Below are 24745 nucleotides of genomic sequence, written 5' to 3'. Positions count from 1 at the left end.
GATAAGTCTCTCCATCTCTAACTGTATTGTAAGAGTTGTTTGCCTGAGAATTCAAGGTTACTAGGATATATTTAAAAACAGTGGCCAATATTTTCAAAAATAGGAGCCTGAAGTTAGGTTCTTAAGGCCATATTTAGGCACCTTAATCAGTGGCCTGATTTTGATCAGGATTGAAGCAGGGACAAGCAGTAGGCTATAAATTCTGAACCTGCGGAGCTGGCAAGTATGCTGGAGATTGGGCAGGTATAGACCCTTCCCTTCTGAATATGTGTCTCTAGATGTTAAATACCTTTTAAAATACAGTACCATCTATAAAATTATATTCAAGTCACAGACATTTAATTTTTCAGTCCCCAGGATTCATAATGGTGCCTAGATCCTTTCCAAGCTACCTGAATTATACATCATGGTAAACTCCAGATTCACTTTACTTTTTTGAGAACACTCACCACGTACTATGAGTAAACTTTTTGGAGTATATACCATACTCAGTTCCATTCAAAGTACCTTTGCTTTCTGGGGCTGTTTTGAAGTAAAAGCTGTGATTCTCATGTATTCAGCTGACTCTAGAAACTTAGGCTTTAAGAAAAACACCAAATATTGTGAGACATAAAATCGTGAGAGTTGGCAACACTGCAGTGTCTATAGCAGGAGTCAAAAAATAGCCATATGTGGAAACTTACCAAGTTGGATGTCAGGGATCCTAGGAATTAGACTCTTAAGACGTTTATTATAGAATAGAGTAGGGTATAGAAAATAGGATTTGGATCATATTGAAAATGAAATGTCCAAGTTTGCAGATGACACTAGAACTCGAGACTGGGCAGAAAGAGGAATAACATAACTTTGATTGCTCAGGTGACTGGAGCGATCACTGATAAATGCAGTACAGTGGTGTTAAATACAGAGCAGTTATTCAGGGAGCAAAGAACCTAGCAAGGGAATTTTTGGGAGAAGGAATGAATCATCCCCATGTTGAAGGGGGAAAGGATTTGGAAGTTTTTGCAGAAAAATTACCTGAAATGATCACCCTAGCACAGAGCAGACATCTAAAAAGGCAAAGAAGACACTAGAGCCTGAAGCCTGAATTCTCATGTACACTAAAGTGAGTGTAAATTACGGTCTCACCTACTCTAAGGCGTGTTTATGCTGCCAGATGGGTGTAATGGGACCATAGTGTGTATGAGAATCTAGCCCTATATATTAACAGACCCAGAGAAAATAAGGGCCAAATTTTCAAAAGGTGTATATCCATAAGCAAATAAGAGCCACACAAACTGATGCCTGTGATTCTGTAAATCAGGCAAATCCGTGAGCAAACCAATGGTCAGGAACCTAACTAGCAATTTGTGATTGTATTCGTGTGTGCAGCTGGGTAGACCTTGAGTCTCCATTTTAAAAAGATTTGGCTCATAAAGTGAGTCTTATTTGATTAATCATAGTGCTGCACTGAGGGTGGGATAGGGCCACCACAGCCCTAGGGGGGCTCACTAGCATGCAGGAGTATGTATGCTGCCACTCCCCCTTGATCCATTGGCCTGTGTGTGAGGGTTGGAGCTATGGCCCTGCCTCCTTCCAGTGCCACCCTGCTGGGTGTCTTGAGCCCCAGCAGATGAACAGAGGGAGTGGTGTTTGTATCCCTGGGAGTATGGGGCCTGCAGTTGTGCCCAGATGCTGCCCAGGAGGGCAATGAGGATTTTTTGCACCCACCCTTACCCAGCTGTGGAACAGCCATGCACAATCTGGTCTAATATCTCAAAATATTCACATTTTCAGAGTTGTCTTAACAATATAGTACTTAAACCTGGTGTATGCTAAATGTATCTGTATGAAGATCAGTTACATATTGTTATTCTCTGGATGTGGTTTCTGACAGATTTTTTAAACTTCAACAAAATATACAGAATGAGTCCTGATTGCATGGATTTTAATGCATGCTCTGTTCTCTGCACACACCATTTCAGTTCCAATTTTTGTGATAGACTGATCATTTAATAAAAGTGCCAGTAGAACAGAGATTCACATATCATAACAAGGACATTTCTCAATAGTACTAGTTTAGTAGAGATGGAACTATGATTTCCTGGTCTATCTGAAGAGCAGAAGAAATCTGAGCTGAAAAATTTATTTCACAAATTACTTGTATTTTTCTCATGCTTTATCTTCCCTAGTAGTGCAGTATGGAGATTAAAACCATATCAAGTCTATTCTAGTCTGTTATTCAACACTACTCTAAAAATACCAAATGCCAATTCCATCATTGTTTTGGAGCCCCAGGGAACTTTAATGCAGAAGCCTGTGAACTTATATACCTCACCAAGGAACTTTAGGGAGCAGCAGAGAAAGGTGGTTATGGTTTGCAAGCTTTCTGTTTGCATGCTGAGTTTTTGCAATACTAACAAATAGACTCTCATATAACTTCTTTTTCCTCTCCCTGGCTTGCTCTGAATATCTCCATTGCACCAAAATCCACTTAGATATTACCTTAACTCTCTCTGATTTCTACAGTCCCCTCTGATCTCCTTTCTTCCCTCTCAAGGTCTTTCTAACATCCTGTTTCCTACTGGGACTTCCCAGTCTCACAGATTTCAGCCTACATTCTAATCACCTTCTGGGGCTTCTCCAGATCACTCTGATCTCTTCTAGGACTTGATTTTGCCACCTCTGCCTCCTGCCTCACCCAAATTATTCAAATTCTCTCTCAATTCACCTCCTTCCTTAGCTGCTCTCTGGCTCTGCAATCTCCATCTCCCTTTAGCTTCTCTGGGCTTCTTAATATGTGCCTCTGCAGGACTATACTGGTCTTATTTATACAATCAATCCCTCTGACCATTCCCCACCGCCACACACACACAATAACACAGTTTACCTAGCTTTACCCTACATCTAGGATTAGGATCTAGATGACATATTTTTTAGAGGAGTTTGCTTACTAAGCTAGGTCTATTTCCCTTCCCTCTCCCATCTCCCCCCGCCCACCCGAGCAATAGTAATGCCAAAAGAAAAGTAGATCAAACATCTTTCAATATTTTAACTCATTAACCTGCTACTTATTAGTTGTCTATTAGCCTTTGTATATTTTTGTTTAGAGATGAATTCATATAACTGCTGGTAATTAATTTGGGCAGGAACATGGAACATTTTGTATTTTAATTAATAGGTTGAGTAATGCAATAGAGGCAGATAGATTTTTTTTTTTTTTTTTTTAATTCATGAGTCAAAATAGGTTCTCTAAATACAGGTTTAGTAGTTAGAGCAGAGGACTAGATGTCAGGATTCCTAGAATATATTCACAGATTTACCACAGTTTCACTGTTTGACCATGGGCAAGTCACCAAGGTTTGAATTTTCAAGTGTTCACTAATTTTGAGTGCTCAACCTGAGACATCTACTGCCTGATTTTCAGCAGTGCTGAAATTACACAGCTTCCACTGAAGTCAGTGTAAGCATTAACTTCTCTAATTTAGTTTAATTTATTGTTTAAGTGTTTTGAGAAGCACACAAATACAGAGGATTATTAATAATTATTTATGAGAATAGTCCCATTAATGTCAATACAAATACTCACAAGAGTAAGTGTTAAAGGCAAAATGGAAGATGTTTTAACTGCCAAGTTTCAAGATCAGCAATATGGTTTTCTTTGCAAGAGTTGATTTCAGTGCTAACACCTAATCAGAGCATTTGGTGTTAGTGATGTCTTGAATTGTAGCTTGCGAAACGCAGAACCCAGGACTTGATTTTCAAATTTATTAATTTTATAGTGAATGTATTTGTGTTTGTAAATTTTCTGCTAGCATGTAGTACATGAAACATACAAAACGGTTTGTAAAAGAATGCACAAACACAGCAAGGCATGGCAGAAATTAAGTAAGTGGCGTACATAGACATCCTTGAGACCAAAATATTTAACATTATAATTAGAGGGAGCTACAGCACCATGTAGCTAAGGCAAATTCTTTATTCCAGTGACAACTAACCAACAACAAAAGTTGCACTCCAAGTTCAGTGTCTTGCCTTCAATAGTGTCCTTTGCCTGATGCTTCAGAGGAATGTGAGAGGTCTATAATGTACATGGGCAGTGGTGCAGTTCTCTGTGTGAGGAAGCAAAACGATCCTTGTGAACCCAGAGTGATCAGTTGTCTCATTGAAGCATCAGATCTGATTGCCTCTGTCTTACAAAATAGCTTGTTTTGAAGGCAGTCCTCTTTTTTACAGTCCCAGAGGAGATGTGTTTGGGTCAAAGGCTTCAGATGGTCTAAAAGACACCCAGATGGTCCAATTCTGTCTCATTGATGTCAGTGTGAGTTTTGCCATTGACTTTAATAGGAGCAGGATTGGCCTGTAATCCTTTATATTTAAACATGTATATCTGAACCCCCTTTGCCTTGGTTACAAATATTGATTGAAATCACCAGTAATTACTTATCACCAAATGTGCTACAGTATATGGCCCTAATGAATTGAGGCCTATGCCTGATGCTTAGTTCAAACTTGGGTACCTAATGCTAGGCACCTAAATTCATGTTTAGGAGTATATAAATGGTGGCTTGATTGCAAACTTGTTAAGCACCCACAGATACCCCAGACTTGTTCTAAATGAATTGTTTACTGTATGGTGAAAACGCCTGTTAAAACTTCACACTGTCAGATTTCAACCTTCAGGCTGTCATGGGAAAGAAATGTGATTCAAACAAACAAACAAACAAAACTCTAGCTTCCACTGACTAATAGCCTTTGGTTTGCTTTCAGTGTTGGTTGGTTCATTACTTTCTAAGAAGTCAAGTCAGCAGTTACACTAAAAGATGGGGATTCTTTCAGGTGAAGTGTAGAAACATCTTAACCTTTATAGATGTGCTGCATGGGAAATTCACTCCAGGATGTGCAGGCCAGGATACTGCCACCTGCACGTCTTTGCAATTTCTGCTAGGGGAGGGGACCTTTAATCTCAGTGGTGGGATTCCATAAGAAGAGTGCTATATGCAATGGCATGTATTGAATTAATGCATCGCCCAGCTGCTCTAACCAGACATACCCTTCCTGCCAAATAGCATCAGTCATTTTTAAGGTGGTGTTGGCCAGCTGCAGGCTGCCCCGAAAGGAAGAGGTACCTCCCCTTTGCTCTGCCATGTGGCCTTGGGAGGCAAATGCAGAGAAGAACAAGCCAGTGGCTCCAGCCAGTAGGAGCAGCTGCAGAAGCAGCCAAAGCAGGGAGCTTCAGATATTCAGATTCAGAGAACTTTCTGCAGTTTTGAGATGACCTTTTCTGCCCTGTGCTGATTGACTGTTTGCTCCAATTCTTTCCCAGTTAAACACTCAAGGCTGGCCTGTGTCAGCTGACTCGGGCTCGTGGTGCTCAGGCTACAGGGTTGTTTAATTGTGGGGTAGAAATTCGGACTCAGGCTGGAACCTGGACTCTGGGATCCTGGAAGGGGGGAGGGTCTCAGAGCTCAGACTCCAGCCTGAGCCCAAACATCTACACAGCAATTTTTAGTCCCACAGCCTGAGCCCTGCAAGTCCGAGTCAACTGACCCTGGCCAGCCATGGCTATGCAGCAGGTCTTTTATTCCAGTGTAGATGTACCCACGTCTCTTCACCTCAGCTTCTCTCCACGCCTGCCCGTCTTACCCTCTTCTCCTATGCCTTGTCTCCCTCACCCCTTTCCCTTCAATGTCCCCTTTTCCTTCCTTTTTCTTTCCAGTTAACTGATCCCCTTCAAACTAAATCCACTTAAAAAGACAAAAATTAAAACTAATGTGCCATTTGTTGCCAACACATTGTTCTCTCTGCTTGTTGTTAGACTCCTTCCCCTACCCTGTGTCTGCCTTGAATACAGGGCCGGCTCCAGGCACAAGCTTAACAAGCAGGTGCTTGGGGCGGCCAAGGGAGAGGGGCGGCACCTGCGGCAATTCGGGGGGCGGCAGGTCCCTCATTCCCTCTAGGAGCGAAGGACCAATCGCAGCTGTTTTTTTTTTTTTTTGCTCGGGGCGGCAGAAATGCTGGAGCCGGCTCTGCTTGTCTATTTCAATTGTAAGCTTTTTGGGGCAGGGACTGTTTGCTACTGTGTTTGTACAGTGCCTACCACAATGTGTCTGCATTCTTGATTGGTCCCTAGACAATACTATAATAATCGTGATTAATAATAAGAGAAGGAGTAAGTCTCTTTCTTGATACAACACCCATGCTGTTAGAAAGTCCACAGTGGGAAGTCGATATATACCCTGGGTGAATGTGGCCCTATATGCCTGTATCACCTTCCCAATAGAGTACATATTTTACCTTCATATCAAGCTAGCATTAATTCATGATATTATTTTAGACAATAGGTTTTCATTGCAAATGATTAAAAAAATCTGTGTTACACCTTTTATATATAGAAAACAAATTTCAACCACCTCTCTTAACTGAAAGAACAGAATGGGCTCAACTTCAAGTCATTTCTCAGATTGTACAGATTCATTAATGGGGAAAATGTATTATAGTTGCCAACAGAGACAGTATTAGCTCATTGGGGTCCCTAAGCAGGAATATTTTTGTGGCCTCCCCCTCACAACACATACTAAAAAGTGAATAGGGTCCCGTCCCCCCCCCCTTGAGCTGCTCAGGGCCCTAAGCAATTGCTTAGTCTGCTTATGCCTAGTGCTGGCACTGGTTGCCAAGTTTGTTCTAAAAATGGTGTCTTCTGACTTGCAACACTGTTTTGGGTAGGGCACCTAAAATACTTGGTCACTTAGTTCTGTTCCTTATTTTCTGTTTTTATGGCCTAGGCAACCCAGATATGGAAACAGGAGATAGAAACAACACTGATATTTGTCACTGGCTTTTACCAGACGTGTCTCCGTGAACTATGTGCACAATACCTGCAGGAGCTCAGGTTTTCCTGGTTTAAATGAGTCTCATTAACTTCAAAGATTGCACAGTTCATCCAGGAAATAAATTAAATTAATTATTTTTTTCTGTATTCTTCTTCTTTTAGAATGATGTGTGTCGTTTGCTATACTTTGTGTTATGAACTTTTATTCTTGCTGGAAGCATAAACTGCATTTGTTTACATTCAATACTGAAGCAATTGAAATCATGACTTGTACATTGTATAAAATGATACAACCGTTTCTGGCTCTTGGACATATAAAGGTGTTCCTGGAACCTTAAAACCCAAGGTGAAAATCAGTTAAGCTTCTGGATGATTTTGAAACCTCAAATCCTTTGAAATAGTTGGCAATATGCTTACTGCATATTTGCAGTTGCACAACTCTTCCTCTTTGTGACTTTTAAAGTTCCTCCTTCCTTTTTTCTTCAAGTCCCTTGGTGGTACCAAAACAGCGAGGTTTTTGTTTTGCTTTGTTTTTGTTTTATTTTCCCCCTCTCTTCTTGGTATAGTGCATTGTTCTGTGGAAATGGGTTGTTTTGAGTTCACACTTTGTTTTCCTGCTATTTTTCTGGGAAGTTGGATATGGCACAAAAGATATGGGAACAGCTTGTAGGAAATGGGTTTGTTTGTGGAAACAATAAAAGAGCAACTGATTGCATTCCTCCCAGATGTATGTTTTAATGTATAACATACAATATTTTCTGTGGCATTTATAAAAACAAGTGGAAGATAAACAAATCAGAGTATTTTCTTTTGAAGTATCTTAAGCTTTGTATGAATACTGCTTCATTTCAAATACAAATGACTATTAGTCATCTAGTTTTACTACATTTCTAATGTCTCCATTATGCCCTGAGTTTGGGGGTGGGGGAGAAGCACCTTTTAATGTTTCCTACTCTAATATAAATATCTAAATGCTGTGGGCTATGTATTGCCCTCATTCCACAACTGAATCACTGATGTCAGTCTAAAGCAGTACATGGTCCTTTCTGTTGACTATAGAGGTTAGTGATGTTGCAATGGTAAGATGTCCTGAAGCAGAATTGCAGACAATTCTTCTAATTGAACTGACTGTATCAAGCATCCGAAGCTCAACTAATCTATGCTTGTCTAAATCTGCTATGGATACAAATATGCACAGCTTGCTGGGGTTTATTCATATCCATTTTTGGTGCAGTGATCATCTACACATACATTTTATTTCTTTTACATGTATGCTACAATATATTATAAGTCAGATCTCTTTAATTAGTCATATATGTAATACTTGATCAGACCCAGTTGTATCCTTTAGATAACCCTGTAATTGTACTCACGCTACATTAAAAAAAAAAGTTTGTACTGAACCTAAGCCCTGATTCAACAAAGCACTGCTTACAGTTAAACACATGCATAAATCTGTACCTATTCAACAAAACTATTAAGCATTTGCTTAACTTGATGCATGTGCTGAACAGGGCCGGCTCCAGCATTTCTGCCGCCCCAAGCAAAAAAAAAAAGAAAAAAAAAAAGCCGCGATTGGCGGCGGCATTTCAGCGGCAGGTCCTTCGCTCCTAGAGGGAATGAGGGACCTGCCGCCCCCGAATTGCTGCAGGTGCCACCCCTCTCCCTTGGCTGCCCCAAGCACCTGCTTGTTAAGCTGGTGCCTGGAGCAGGCCCTGGTGCTGAAGTCCTATTGGGCCATAATTGTGTCTGTAGCTGAATCCAGGCCTTACTGTTATAGCATTGAACTTGATATTCATTTGATCAGAGCAAAAGACAAAATTAAAATGTACGTAAGTACAAATTAAGATATTGATTACAAGCTATTGTAGGAAGGTATGTTAGGCTATACACTGTAAAAGCTATCATGACAGGAAGTCATATTGCACATATACAGTCAGGGCCGGCTCCAGGGTTTTGGCTGCCCCAAGCTGCCCCTCCCCCCCAAAAAAAGCTGCGATCACGATCTGCAGTGGCAATTCGGTGGGAGGTCCTTTGCTCCGAGTGGGAGTGAGGGACCCTCCGCCGAATTGCCGCCGAATAGCTGGACATGCCACCCCTCTCCGGAGTGGCCGCCCCAAGCACCTGCTTACCAGCCCTGTATACAGTGGGCCCACTCAAAAAATTCATTCTGGTTTTAGAAAATACTTCAGGGCCGTTTCTATACGTCCCTTTGCAGTATTGTGTGTGATTCCCCCATTGCTGGTCTAGGATGGTGTGTCCCAATGGTAGCTCCACTGCAATCTACAAAACTCCCACCAAACGTTGTAGGTGCCTAAATTTATGCGGTGCCTAATTTTTCAGGGTAAAATTTCCCTTGGCATCTGTGTTTCTGCCCCAGGCAAGTGCACTGCTGTCTCCCTCTGCGTGTCTGGACACATATCTCCTACCTAATCCCCAGAATGGACATGAACTGGGGAAAATAGACAGCCGCCTAAGGATCCACAATCCAGTAGGCAGGCTCAGAGGCCCCCTACCAGATCCGGTCCAATTCAAAATTTGACTACAGAGGGAGGTGCCCACCTCATTCCCCAGGGATGGGAGAGACCCAGGTTCAATTCCTCCCCCCTCTGCCAGAAGGGAAGAAATGATTTGAACATGGGTCTTCCTTCTCTCAGGCAGGTGCTTTAACCACTAAGCTATGAGATAATCTGTTCTAGGGCTTTCTCTACCTCTCCTGTTGAAGCTGTTCCATAAATAATGAAAGAATGATTGCAGCAAGGATTGGCCCCCCAGGTCTTCCATCTCTCTCCCATCTACTGGACAACAGAGTCATTCTCTCTCTCTCTCTCTCTGGCCTAATGACTGTTTCACTTTGGATAAATACCTAAATAGTCATTGGGTTAAAAGTTATAAGGTAGGCACCACCACCTACTCCTCCTCTGGCCATTTTGTGCAGAGTGAGGCAGGTATCTAACCCATTCCTACAAGAAACTACTGAGGCACCTAACCTGTCTGACTCCAAGCTGGTTTCCATTTGTGGATCACTAAGCAGAGTTAGGCGCCTCCCTGCAGCCCACACTTAGAAACCTATCTCTGAGAGAGGGGCAGGGCTTAGCTCACACCTCTCTCATCAACATATACCATTGGCTACCTTCGGCAGCTCCCACCTAGCATACTGGCTTTTGCAGATCACGTTCTAAGGTGTCTACCTCTCCCCATTCAGTGTATAGGTACCCTACGCACCTAACTCAGGCTTTGTGGATCACAGTGTTGTTCCTGTGATTTTCTAGTCATCTACAAGTAGGCACCACGATGCTCAGCATTGCAGCCCCTAAGTCCCTTTGTGGATCCCACCCATTGTGAATATAATAAGTGGCCGTAGGTTATGGTTAAGTGGTGGGAAGAAGAGTTGTTAATGTTTGCAATGTTATGTAACTTTGAGCATGTCTCTGGAACCCCTCCTCACTTAATCAGCTTCATTGGAATCTTAAATAAGATACAAGAAATCACATGATGTCTTTGTTTTGAGATTTCCGGGGTAAATAAATTGCAAATCCAAAAACACAAGGGCTCAAACTGCATTCACATATAAACTGTTATTCCATATTGAGATGAGTAGCTTTGATAAAACACAATTCTTCAGTACATGGTATTTAGGTTCTTGAGGCTACCTGTTATTCCAACGATGCAGTATAGACACACAGAAAGAATAGGATTGTAAGACTAGAATGATGGGGTGGTGCAGCTATTTTGGCTGTGAGACTAAATTTCACAATATCATTTTAATCTAATAGCAAGGAAAGTTCTTAGCAAGTGTGGCATGCAGCCTCAGCTCATTTCCTTTTGGGCTGTGGCCCACTTTACAAACCTGCCACCCATTTTGCCAAACAAATCTTTGCTTGAAAGAAGACTGAGACAAAAACAGATGTTTGCACTTTTTAACAAAGTAGAAGGCTGGCTGCTCTTTCAGATTGATAAGGTCCAATGCTGGAGTAGTGCGGGAGAGGCAGCGTGCTGGCACTGGTCCGACAGATTAAAAGGAGTTTTTGATCCAAGTACTCTCAGTTCTTTAGCTTTTTTTGAGTCCTTAAAGTTATCAACAAAGCTGAAGAGTAAAATAGTTTGATGGCTTTTAAAGTTCATAGCTGAGAATAATATCAGAATTAAAAGGAATATAGGAATCCATTTAAATCACTTAAAGAAATAGCCCTACATGCCTCAGTGTTACAGTGTTTTACAATATGGAAGTACTAAAATAAACATTCAAAGCCTGATATTCTTAATGTTACATATACAATATACAATGGGACTACTGAAGAATACAATTGTATTTTTTGGCACTCGAGTTTGTCTGGACCTGATTGTTTAGTGATAAATATTCTGGGCCTGATTGATCATTGTGTTATTCCAGATTTGAACCAGTCTAACTACATTGATTTTAGACTTTCTGTTCCATAACGGAGAGATTTTCAAAGGAACAAAAACTTGTTAGGTGGCTAACACACATTGGAAGTCATGAGAGTTGGGCATCTAATTCTCATTTTGCCTTTGAAAATCTCACTCTAATTTTTCTGTTCAGTATCTGAGATGTTTATCTTTAATTTTTCTGTTTAGTATCTTTATAACTATTATAATCCATGGTAATAAGATAAGACCTGCCCCTTATTTCTCTGCTGTATTCTATACTTTTTAGTTCTTATTCTTGAAATATCATGTAATTAGATGAGCAGGCGACATCTAAATATTCAGCCATTGTCATGTCATTGATATTTGGCCAGAATAGTTCAATAATCAGCAATTTTTTTTTGTCTGGGAAACATGTTTGTGCTCATAGACATCAGTGCACAAGGCCATAAACCTTTGCCAACATTAGAGATTTTATGTAGCTAAGATAATGATGAAACTACTGCAAACTTGAGCCAGTCCCAAGCCGCAGTGTGCCACTTGTTTGAATAGCAAAGTGGCCAATTAATACATGAAGGTTAGAGCTATCTGAGCCATTAAGGATTGACAAATAGACCTTGCTGTTTGTGTGGAAGAAATAAAGGTGCTAGATCCACCTGTTCATATCTGGAAGAATGTCTTGTTTTATCATGGGATGCCTATTCCACAGTCTTGTGAATTCTGAGGTCAGCTCCCTATCAGAGACCTAATGAAATGCCTTGTGCTATGATCCTGCCACTTGCTCTGTGTGATCAGAACCCTGTTTCCTTGGGTACCCTATTGAAATCATGCTAAGAGATCAATTGGGTTCTACAGGTGTCTGCCCATCCCAAGCCAGTTGCAGGACTGGGGCTTTAATCTTTGTAGCTGAACAAGACTGCTGTATAACCTTATAAGAAAACATAACAACGCTGTACACTGTGTTTATGAGACAATGTTTGTTGTATGATGAGCATGGCATGAGTGAAATGGTTTTTCCGTTTCCATCATTTAATTCTTGTCTGGGACCTTAGTTTTTAAAAATGTATATGTTACTTACAATTATTCTTAGGTGGTTTGTGGAACACTGCACTATGAAATGGGAGATCTTTAAGTCAGGCAATCATTTAGACTTTCTGATCCATGGAGATGATTTGTCCACAAATCTCGTGGATGTTATATTGTTGTCTCTATGCACTGGAGATGGAATGGCCCAATAGAGGGTGCTAGGCTAGGAGTCAGAAAGACCTAGCATCTAGTCCCAGATTCTTGGTCACTATACCTCAGTTTCCTTATCTCTAAAATGGGTATAAATGATATTTGTCTTCCTTTGTAAAGAACTTTGAGATCTCTAGATGAATGCCTGATGCTATAAATATTATCTCATGGAGAAAATGTTAAGACAAAAGCATGTGTAGCAGTGTCTTTGGCAAAAATGGGGCTTGCTGATGTTCTGGAAATGATATTCTATACAATAAAATTCTCTGATAATTTATACTGAAGCTTTGTGCATTTCTAGTAATTAGAAAAAAAACAATATTTTCATTACAATACAAAATATAAAACCTCTCGGTTTAGTCTTTCAGCCCTTATCCACAATCTTAGTTCCAGTGAAGTCAAGAGAATGACTCACATAAGAAGGGCTGCAGGATCAGACCTCACCTGCCCAGGGCTTTTTCTCTTAGATAAATCTAGCCTTAAATTTCATAAACTTGTTTTGATTTAGGATTGGATTTTATTATGTTCATTATTATTATTTACAAGTGGGACTGTAGCGGTGTCTCTCCCTTGCTTTCAAAATATCCTTTGTATTTTTCCCAGCAAGAGGTCAAGATATTAGATAAGTGGCAGCACTAGGCCTTTACTTGGATTACCATTGACTGCCCAAGTGCCCTTTTCAGATAGATAGCAGATGTTAACTGAACTGGTAATAAGATTCTCATGGGTGGAGGTGAGGATGACATTTGTCTTTCCTATCTTGTACTAGCCAAGGCTTTTTGTTGTTCCTGAACACTCTCATGAATATAATCTGTGGATTTCAGTCTGATCTAATGAATCCAAGTCTCAGAGGTGTATGGGTAAAACACATTCCAGATGTGTGCTGCAACTCCTGAAGCAGGTGGCTGCATTTTAGGTTGTAACTTTTCCCAACGTATTTGTTACAGCCTATTGTGTATCTATTGATGATGCTTCTTTTGAGGATGGTCAGAATAGAGTTGTAAGAATTGCAAGATCTAATAAGCTGTAGCAAGGTTTCAGCATTAATCATTACACTTTCGTTTCACTTACTATTGCTTGATGCAATGAATTCAAGGCTCAAAGATTTGGCTATAAACTAGGCTGCAAGTTTGGGCTGAAACTCCTTCAACAGTTTAACCTTAGCATGTGTAGAGCCCTGCAGTGGGACTGGGATCCCACGGGTCCCACAGGACCTGCTACCATAATAGAGGGATCAGGTAAAATGTATTCTGTTGTGGGCAAGATTGGGTGGGCAAAAAAACAAACTGAGGGAAATTGCGGGAAAACACTAAGGGCTGGTCCACACTAACCCCCCACTTCGAACTAAGGTACGCAACTTCAGCTACGTGAATAACGTAGCTGAAGTTAAAGTATCTTAGTTCGAACTTACTGCGGGTCCACACGCAGCAGGCAGGCTCCCCCGTCGACTCCGCGTACTCCTCTCGCGGAGCAGGAGTACCAGCGTCGATGGCGAGCACTTCCGGGATCGATTTATCGCATCTAGACAAGACGCGATAAATCGATCCCAGAAGATCGATTGCTTACCACCGGACCCGGAGGTAAGTATACACGTACCCTAAATCTCTCATCAGTTTGTCATAAATATAATTTCAGCAATGTAAAGCAATTTTTCTTTTTTTAAAAATAAAAGTTTTAATGCTTAAATTTAAGCGAGGGCTAGAAAGAGATTTGATGTCTATTATAACAGGAGTTAAAGTAGTTTTACATGGTTTAAACAAGATTTGTTTTATTCTTTTAGTGGTAAAATTGATATATATACTATATTAACCGATCTCTTTTTTGTTTTAAAGCAGCATGGGGGAATCTTGCAGCATCTAAGATTTTTGCGGGTGGGAGTGGGATAAAAATGCAAGAAACAATGCGGTACTGAGTGGGAGTGGGTATTGTAGGGCGGGACAGAAGTGGGATTAAAAATATAGTCCCGCACAGGGCTCTACTCTAGCGCCCTGTGTTGCATGTTTCAGACCTGAATAGTGTGGAGTTGTCAGCCTGAAAGATTGCCCAATGTTCGGTGAGCTATCATTGACTGTTTGGCCACTGGCCTCTCCTATGGAATCTGTTGCAATGTAGAAATGACATTCTTTAGCCTGTTTGAGATGAAGCTTTACTACCCAGAGAGCTGCTTCTTAAAGCTGTGGAATAAACTTTTTAAAAAAGAATGTACGTAAAAGAACACAATAAAAGTAGCAAGATGGAGCGATGAATTTCTGAAAGCTTTGCTTAAAATCACCTGAAATGGTTACATTAGTCTGTACTGTGTGCTCTTATCCTAGCATGGTCTGATCTTTATTTGACTCATTTTTATGACCAGAGTTTCACGCAATGACTCTTGATTCAGAAAACTGATATTTAACTCATTGTGGGCCAGATACTCAGCCAGGTTAAATGGATGTAACTCCATTGAAATCAGTGGAGTAATACCAATTTACAGTAGCTGAGCGTCTGCCCCAACATTTGAAAACGTTTTCATTTTCACTGTCAGGTGTCGACTAAGCATGGGGAAGATAGAGATTGACTGGGTAGAAATCTGTTATTGCTGTCTGGCTCTTGAACATGAAGCTTCTTTGAAAGGTTCCTTTTTAGATCCTCTTAAACATTCAAGCAAGAAGCAGAACTGACTCTTCACATACATCTGTATGTTTTTGAATTCAAATACATCATTTATCACTATTGTACCTAAACCATCTATAAATTCTACTAGATAGACGGATGGGGGAATGGAGAGAAGATGCAAACATGGGGTTTCATAAGGTGAAGTGCAGGGACAAAGCCTACTTAACGTGTTCATTAGTACATGAAAAATGGAGCTACGGAAACATTTGTCCAAATCTTCAGATGTTGTAAAATATAAGCAAGAAGATTAGTACAGTGAAGAGTGGAACAACAGGAAGTATTTAGCAGAGCTGGTCAAGAAATTTTTGACAGACCAGTTTTCCATCAAAAAATGCAGTTTTGTCAAAATTGAAACATTTCTCTGGATCACATCAATGGTGATATTTTTATTGGGAAAATGTCAAATCAAATAATTTCAACTTTTTCATGTTGATAGTGACCAAATTTTTGGTTTTGATAGATGAAATGTTTCATATTAATTTTATTATTTTGATTCATTTTAGTTTAGAATTTTACATTATATTAAAATACTAACTTTAATATACTATATTATATAATATACTATATTCATATATTCTGTTTGATATTCTGTATATTTAATATTTTCTATTGTCTTGTAATACTTTGACATTATTGGAATGAAAAATTTAGATCCCTGTCACTTTTTCAGAATTTCCATTTTGTGAAAAAAATTAATATTTCAACTATTCCGATTCAGAACAAAAAAAATTTTTTTTAAATGTCAGAATTTCCTGCAAAACAGAAATCCCATTTTCCGACCAACTGTAGTGTTTAGATAAGCAAGGGAAATAATTTCCAACATTGGGAAATATAAACTTATGCATCTGGGAATATCCAGATAAATAAGCATTATAATATGGATTCAAGTTAGATGAGGGGAAAAGGAACTGATAGTGATGGTGAGGAATATCATGAAAATAGGGCCATAAAAAGTTTATGTATTTAAGTCAATACATTTAAAAGCAAAAAGAAATCAGTTCCTTTATTTAAGGGGCTAAAAAAGGCTGCACTTGGAATATTATTTACATTTTGCTGATATACTTTAAGAAATAATAACCAGGTTATAGAGAAAGTACAGTGGAAGGCAACAAATTCATTTGTGGTTCTGGAGATCTGTGTTGCAAGAAAAGGCTCAAACGATTTAATACATTTCTTCTGGGACATAAGGAGACTGGGAAATTATCTCGTTACAGATTTCAGATAGCTAAAGGGGCCAAAAAAGATCTAGGATATCTGTTCTACCTGTAATAAAGAGGGTCCGAATCATGGCCATATTTGGAAAAAATGGGAGGAAAGAGTGAAACTAAATCATAAGAATTCCTTTTCTTATGTCTGATCCAACTCCTATCAAAGTGAATGGAAAGTCTACAGCTGACTTCAATAGGAGTTGGACTGGGCCCTTAGTATGTTATTGGAATGTTGAACAGTCTACCATATGATGATATGGGAGCAGACTGCATAAATGAGTCTCAGACAAAGAGGGGTATGTTCTGTACCTGGTATAAAGATAATACCATTATTTCAGAACATTCTCCAAATTCATTTAACATCCTGCTACAGTATATTTTTCAGTAATCTCCTGCATTAAGAAGTATATTCTTCTATTGGTTTTAAATTTTACTGGATAAAAAAATCTTTCACGGTGTCCTCAATTTTTGAGATTGGAGTAAAAGAAGGAATTGATCAGTTTGTATGTACCCTTCATAATGTAGAGTATCTCAGTCATGTGTCCTGTATATTCTACTTTCCAGGCCAAGTAATCCTGCATTTGGTTAAATAAACATCTTTGTTCTAATCATTTTATCCTATTTTAAAGCCATTACTGTATCTATTGTTATAGTTATTTGTCAGTCTGTTATTCTGTCTTTTTCACTTATCAGCAAAGTATAAACCAAACCCAAATACAAATACGAAAAAACATTTAGTGCTTTTATTTCTAGAACAAAAAGTCCAAGGGAGAAGCAAGAAGCCAAGTATTGTGGAGTCGGAGAAAAAAAAAACTCTCTGTGAAAAATGTATTTTCTTTTGTGCTGGTGATACTCTCATAGAAATTTATGCCCCAAAAATTGAAAACATTTGTCTAATATGAATTTTATTTTTCATAATTTATCAAAGCATTATATTTTGTGCACATATGTGAATAATCTTTCCTGTCTGCCATGGTAGCATGTGTCTCTTCATGCCGTGTCATGTCAACCACTAGTTACTGGAATTGAAAGCTTTAACTTCTGAGGTGTCATGAAATCCAGGAAGATGATCCATCCATTACTGTAGCTATTCCCATAAGGGTACAAAACTTGGCAAGTTTAAAGGAAGTCTATTAATGGGTCTGTTTACTAATATATTAATATTCACTTTGCTTTACGACACTGACCTACTTGAAGCTGCTAAACTGGTTGGGTAACAACATATGGGTGTGAAAAAAATTAGCATGAAAATGAGCAATGAAAATATTTAATAGAAATATAACTGATATTCATATGCAAAATTACATTTTGTTGATCGGTTACAGTATTAATACAAGCAAGACTAGATCATGCAACTATTATTCACATTGATGAGCACATACAGCTAACTACAATAGGGCAACTTGTGTGAGTAAGTGCTCGCCAATATAAGCTAGGTTGCACAGTCTAGTCTGCAGTGAATTATTTACATTACTCTTTAATAATTTTTTACATTTAAACTTTAAAGTTTTTTACTTTACATTTGTATTTGCAAAATAATGGCAAAGTATATTATATCAAATATGTTAAATATGAGAAATTGCAGTTAGAGTATTCCTTTCCTAGCCTTCATGATTGAGGTGAATGGCATATGAAAGTCGTTTTTACTCATTGCAATTTAGACCTGATTAAATAATAAACAGTCTGTTCCCAAATAACTTCTTTGACAATTGATGAAGGAATTAGTGAATAATGTTTTAATGACTATTATTAGCTTGTTACAAATGGAGAAAACATAAAAATTCAGGATCACAGTCTTAGTCAATAGAGGGAAATCAAGGATAGATAGTATGGGCAGAAGTGTAGGAGGAAGAGTTAAAGGCTATTTACTGTCTGTTTTTATATACCATATTGCTTATTGAATCAGAAGATTTTATGTAATCAAGAGACAATTTCCATATTTCTTAATATAATTTTTGTATTTTCCTACAGTACGAATATTAGTCTTTAATATAAGACTGTCTCTCTTATTATTGTGAACTATCCTTAAATTGTTAGGTATTGCTTCGTCTTTGCAGTTTCTAGGATTGGCCTAAATGCTGAAGTGCCTTTGGCCATTAATTGCTCAAACCACCATAGGGTTTAAGCTTACAACAAAAGCCATTAAAAAGTCAGTATTTGCCAATTCTCCCCACACAGTGCGCACACATGTACCACAGGTATCTTAAAGTACAGGGAAAAGCGGTGGTAGCCTCAGATATAATTGTGTGGTAGCTGTTGACACATCATGAAATTTCAATTGCAGCCACTGTACTTTGAAAAGAAGCAGATGGCAGAGAGTATGATTGCATGAATCCTGGCAGACGGGAGGAGTTGTGGAATGGCAGTTAAGCATATTGCATATTTCCAGAGGTGAAATCCAAGCCCCACTGAAGTCAATGGCAAAACTCCCATCGACCTCTGGGGTGAAATCCTGGCCCCACTGATGTGCTGGAGAAAGATGATGAGTCATGGAGGAAGTAAGGATAGTCTGTTTTAGGTCATGCTTTTACATATGTTGACTCCACAGACTCATGGAAATGCTTTGTCAACCACTGCATCTTATTCTGGCTCAGAGATGAAATAAGACTGACTCTGTTGTCCACCCTCTGTCCCTACATCCTTCCCAATGGAGAGAGGAGGCATGTGGTGTCACCCAGGACTCAATAGGAAAACATCAAGGGAGCCAGTAAAGGTTGAATAGTTGTAACGGAGAGCTCACTCTGCCACTAAGTCCTCCACATCAGGTAACCCAGCAGCCAGTCTCAGAAGATGACAGAAACACAGATATTCCCACATTGCCTCCATAGCCCTATACAAACGTAATGGCTGCTAAATCACAAGATGGGGTCTAGACTACTAAATTAGATGAGGAATTCCTATAGTGAGTTGTGCATGTTTTCCTTGGAAATCATCTATAATTGAACATTTCTTGACATATGAAGATAGACTCAGTCTCCTGGGTTTGTTTGTGGGTTTGTTTGTTTTTTTGTCACAGTCTCTCAATTATCCACTGTAATCCTAACTAATTGGCATAGTCTTTCTGGTGGTCAGTATAACCTGCACACAAAGTTGAAATATATGTACTTTTTTTTCCTTTGTATGATATAATGTGTTAGATTGTGCATTGATAGCATATTGACAAGTAATTAAGATGTGAGGCAGATACTATTGTTTTGCACTTATTTATCCCAATATATGCAAATTTAATAAATCTCATCTTTTACAATCTCCATTTGTTTTCTATAGTTAGTCCAAAATTGTCTTTATGTTGTTTAGAGCCAGGTTTTGTTTTAATGCTGAATAAATCATGTTTTTTATTCAATTGTGGGTGGCAGATTAAGTAAATAAAATGAATGAGTGGCATTTTGATGCCACTTCTGAAGACAGCTTAATTTGTAAGCAATATATAACAACATCCTGGCTTGCCATATTTGCAATTTTGCTTCTGCTTTCACTTGTATAATTCACACTTTCTTATACATATTTATAGTAATCAGGATTGCCAAAGTTAACATTATGTAATGTGTTATTCTTATTTAGTCCCTGTACTGACTCCTCAGTGGAGCAGAGGCGAAAGAAGCGGGTAGAAAACAGTCTCAGACACTGGATGTCAGTCCATTCAGTGCTGCGGGTACGTGGTCAGGGGTGTGTATATTTTCATGGAAAATTATTCAGAACTTTGTAAAACAAAATATTTTTTTCCCCAAGGCCATTAAAAGTCCAGTTGGCGGTGCTGCAGACCTAAGGCAGGCTAGTGTCTACGTGTCCAGGCTCTGCACTGTGCCCCGGAAGTGGCCAGCAGATCCAGCTCCTAGGTGGGGGGGCCACAGGGCTCTGCGTGCTGCCCTATCCCGAACACCGGCTCCACGCGCCCATTGGCCGGGAACTGCTAGCTGGGTAGCGCATATGCTGCTGTCAGCTGGGGTTGTGTGTTGCTCAATGTCCAAAGGATCAGCCAAGCAATCACCTCCATTTGGTACCTTGGATCTCTCCCTAGAATCCTGGGCTAGCCTACCATTGATCGATTGCTGGGGCAAAGGACCCACTGGGCAGTATCTACGCTCTTCAGTTCTGTATCAGCCAGAGCATAATTTGGCACTAAAGGGTTCAAACCTGCCCTGGGCTGCACGGGTGCACAAAGTTGGTATTATGTCCCCCAAAATCTTGTCAGCCAATTATGCCCTCTAACCAAACTACAGTGACTTTAATTAGTTCATAATAACAACAAGAAGAAATAAAATAACAGCATTAGCTGCAAAGGGACAGTAAGAGAGACGGCCTTTGCTTATAAGCTACATACAGCACTGTTTCATTGATTATAAGCTACATACAGCACTGTTCAGTCTCCAACTAACTAGAGCTGCAGCTGCCTTCAAAATGACAAATCTTTTGAACTCTGCCACCCAGAATGTTGCAGTCAATAAAGGTGCAGTAACGGGGCTGTCACCACAGTGGGGAAGAGACTGTAGAGAACCTCTTCCCACACATGCAGCAAAGTAGGATCTATACACACCGCTTGAGGAAGCGTTCTGAGAGAGAGAGAGATGGCTAATGGGGTGGTCAACATGCCACATCCTCAAGCGGGTGTGGTTTGTGGTTTAAGGGTGGTGTCCAGCCCACCAGCTGGTTAGCACCTATTCTGCAGCCAGCAACAAGTGCTAGGCTGGCTTGCATTTTGTTTCTGCTCATAGGAAGAGCAGGATCTCTGAAACAGAGGTTGGAACCAGCTACATATCTTTTCCCCATCACTGTATTATCTCAGAAAGAAATTGGTCCTAATTCTATAGGCAAGAAGGAAGAGAAACTCCCAAGGAGTCAGCAAAACCAAACCTTATTCATCTTACAGGGGGAGTTAATGAATGGTACTTGTTCCTTTCTCCAAAGATGGCTTTTTAATTTCTGTGTTAAAGGTTTAGTTAATTCATTGTTGGTTAAAGATGCTAGTTAAACAACTCAGGAGACTGAACTTCTCTGTTTCTCTACTGAAAAGCACAGTGGCAGAGCATGCTTCCCCACCACACTCATCCCATCACAGTGCCTGAATCATGACCTAGAAAGCACCTTGTGGGCAAGAATGTAGTATATTTTCCAGGCGTCTTCAATCCTTGGCCACTCTACTGAGACCAAAAAAATTGTCAATTGTGATGATAGCTTTTCTGATGTCAAAAATTCATTATAGCAACTGAATAGAGACCATTTACTCATTTCAGAAAGACCTCCAAACAGAGCAGACAATAATGACTTTTGGTCACTTAATCTGGGGCAGAGGTGATCTAATGACCTATTGGACAGATAAAGGCTCAGTATTCCATTACACATCCCCTAAACCATCCAGTCCATTCATGGTATATGAGAATTCCAGGATACGAAGACACCAGGATTCCAAGAGTAGAAGTTTCAAGGACCAGATCATAATTTGGTGTAAAGTTGTTGAAGTCAGTGCAGGGTATGTCAGTTTACACCAGCTGAGAATCTGGCCTGTAAGTTCAAGCCTTCGAAGTGAAAGATTTAAGTTCACTGCTACTCCTGCCTTGTTCTATTTAGTCATTAGCTTTCCATTATTTTTTCTGAACTGTTAATAAAGCTTGGACATGGTGCATTTTAGTTCCTGATTGGAAACGTCTAACAGGTAAGTTCTCTGGGCAGGTACTGTCTTTTTGTTATAGGTTTGTACAGTGCTTAGCACAATAGGGCCCTAGCCTATAGCTGCTACTGTAATACAAATAAATAATAATAAGCATGCAGACAAGCAATTAATGTATATGCCCCACAAGACTTTTGAGACCTATCTCATTGTCTTAAGGGATTTTGTTGTATCTGTATGACTTCTCTGACACAGTGTCATGTTGATTTCTCTGCTTTGGTTTTCAGGAAGCATTATCAGTAGTAAGCGAAGACCAGTCCTTGTTTGAGTGTGCCTACGGAACGCCACACCTTACTAAGACAGAGATGACTGCCTCCTCTTCCAACGAATATGGGCAGACATCAAAGATGAGTCCACGTGTCCCCCAGCAAGACTGGTTATCACAACCACCAGCTAGAGTCACCATCAAGATGGAATGTAACCCAAATCAGATTAATGGGTCAAGGTAATGAGGCTAGAGATTAAAATTACTAGCAATGATGCTTTACTACTATCTTCATCTTACCTATCAAGGTACTTATATGGTCCTTACCACTGGTAGTATCTGAGCTCCTCTACTTACCAACACAATGTGGAAATATCTGTCCATGTCAAAATAGGATGTAGGGGAAAAGATATCTCAACAATTTGAGGCTTGTGTAGTTTTTGCTGTTTTACTCTGACTTGAGTTTAATTCATAGTATTGTGACGGTAGATGTAGCAAACCTGTCTGATACAATATATTTACTAAGTGTTTTTTCAGAAGCTAAAGGGGATTTAGTGGGAGAATATACCTTTAAGAACTTTTATTGTCTGATAAATAGCACTGTACTAAATTGGAGAGTGTTTTGCCCATGTGTTTCACATAATTTTTCATCATGAGATTTTGGGGAAATGGATTTTATTTACAAAGCCACTTCTGTGCAAAAAGTTTGTGAACTTAAAATAAGGAGTAGATGTCCCACCCAAAAGCCACCTGTTGTTATCCTCATCCAATTAAAGTCACTGTAGTTAAATTAAAAGTTATGATTGGCTGATTGGACTTTGAAAGACTATTTTGGCAGCCACATTTGAAAACAGGCTAATTATTTCCAGTGAATAGTTTTGTCCAGCTGTATTGATAAATGACTCATCCAGTATATTTATGTGGTAAAATTATTACAGGTAGTATCTTATTTTAATCAGGTTAGCTAAACATGCCTTTGTGTTATTTTTAAAAGGTTACATTGGGCCAAAAGGAGCCCTGGAAGAGTTTTCTTGGGTTTGTGATCTGGACCTGATCTTGTTATGAGAAAATGGTGGTAACAAATAGCTAGGTGTATGAGCTGCTGTCTCTGCCAGAAATGTAACAGGACAATGCAAAAAGCAAGTCCTTATAACGACAAACAGAGTGAGCTGTTGATCTTTACTCCCATGAGACTGCACGGGGTGACCTGAGGCCTCATGTTTAAAGTGTCTCACTCTAGAAACAGTTTGCGTTTTTATACAAAATTGCTACCTGTGTATAAATAGAGGATACAAATTCCCATCACCTTGTAAAAAAGCACCTGCATTTATTCACACATTAATCTGATCTCCTACACTCAAATTATTCAAAACAAAAAACAAAATCCCCCCCCCTCCCCAGAAAGGTCACATATACTGCGGTTCTGGTCATATTTGCTGCACTGCCAAACATCAGTGCCATAGGTATGATAAAGCAGTCCAGCAGCCATGGATACTCAAAGAGGAATTCTGTACAGTAAATTGTGAATCATTAATGTAATAAAATACATTTTCAAAACTGGAGACAAAATTCTACGAATTTCCACCAAATTGTCAAAAAATTGTGTAACAGAAATTAACAAACAATTAACTGACATATAAGTTATACAGTGGTAACTATATGTAGTCTTCTTGTAAGTCCCATCATTTAGAGACAGATTTCTAGTTTTGTGTATTAAAAAAAATTATTCATACATAAGAATGTAAATGTTTTCATCAATTAAAAAAAAAAAATTTCCTCCTCCCGAATATTATATTTAAATATTCCCCTTTTGTTTTAGTAGATTCTATATGAGAATTGGTGGTTATAGTTTGTCTGGCCAAGCTCAGTGAAATGGGAGGGAGGGATAGCTCAGTGATTTGAGCATTGACCTGCTAAGCCCAGAGTTGTGAGTTTAATCCTTGAGGGGGCCACTTAGGGATCTGGGGCAAAATCAGTACTTGGTCCTGCTAGTGAAGGCGGGGGCTGGACTCAATGACCTTTCAGGGTCCCTTCCAGTTCCATTAGATAGGTAAATAAGTGTTATTGATTATTTAGATTTGTTGTAATTGTCTGTGGTATTATAAATAACTAGGGGTGCAAAATCTTAGCTTCAAATGCTCCCACATTTATAAGGAATCTGGATAATGTGAGTCCATCTGAATTTTGCAGTTAGTCCCATTTCTATGATGGGCCAAACCAAAATTCTGCATTAGAATTCCCCCAGATTTTGGGATGCTTGAAATCCACACCAGTCTGAATAATATAGCTTGGAGCCATCTCTATTAGTTAACACAGGTACAAATTTTGTTTAAATATATGAGGGCAAATCCCTGGCTGCAACCAAAAAATGCACAGCGTGGTTCAGGAAGGGGTGCCAAATGTGGCTTAAAGCCTTCTTTCCACTGTGTGATACTGAGCCAGATGTGAACTGGGCTGGTCCCATGGTATAATTTAGGCTGACCTTCAGGCTGCTTGAAATCACATCAGTTGTCATTTGCCACAAGAGGGGGTATTATGCAACCCAGGAGTCACCAGAGCACCTAGCCACACACCTTTTC

At 39.5% G+C, this 24745-nt stretch overlaps 1 protein-coding gene across 5 annotated transcripts in view; it reads left to right on the top strand.

The window, feature by feature from the left end:
* The window catches only part of ERG (ETS transcription factor ERG), a 219452-nt gene that overhangs the window by 144392 nt on the left and 50315 nt on the right, over positions 1-24745 (top strand). For all 5 annotated transcript variants that reach the window (XM_054049140.1, XM_054049131.1, XM_054049154.1 and 2 more), the window contains one exon: positions 22189-22406. In XM_054049140.1, coding sequence (XP_053905115.1) covers positions 22189-22406 — 218 coding nt within the window. The remainder of the gene's footprint in view (positions 1-22188; positions 22407-24745) is intronic.

Source organism: Malaclemys terrapin, chromosome 1 (assembly GCF_027887155.1).
Source record: "Malaclemys terrapin pileata isolate rMalTer1 chromosome 1, rMalTer1.hap1, whole genome shotgun sequence".
Taxonomy (NCBI): Eukaryota; Metazoa; Chordata; order Testudines; family Emydidae; genus Malaclemys; species Malaclemys terrapin.
The sequence above is the reverse complement of the archived record's forward strand: the minus strand, read 5'-3'. Positions and strand labels throughout refer to the sequence as shown.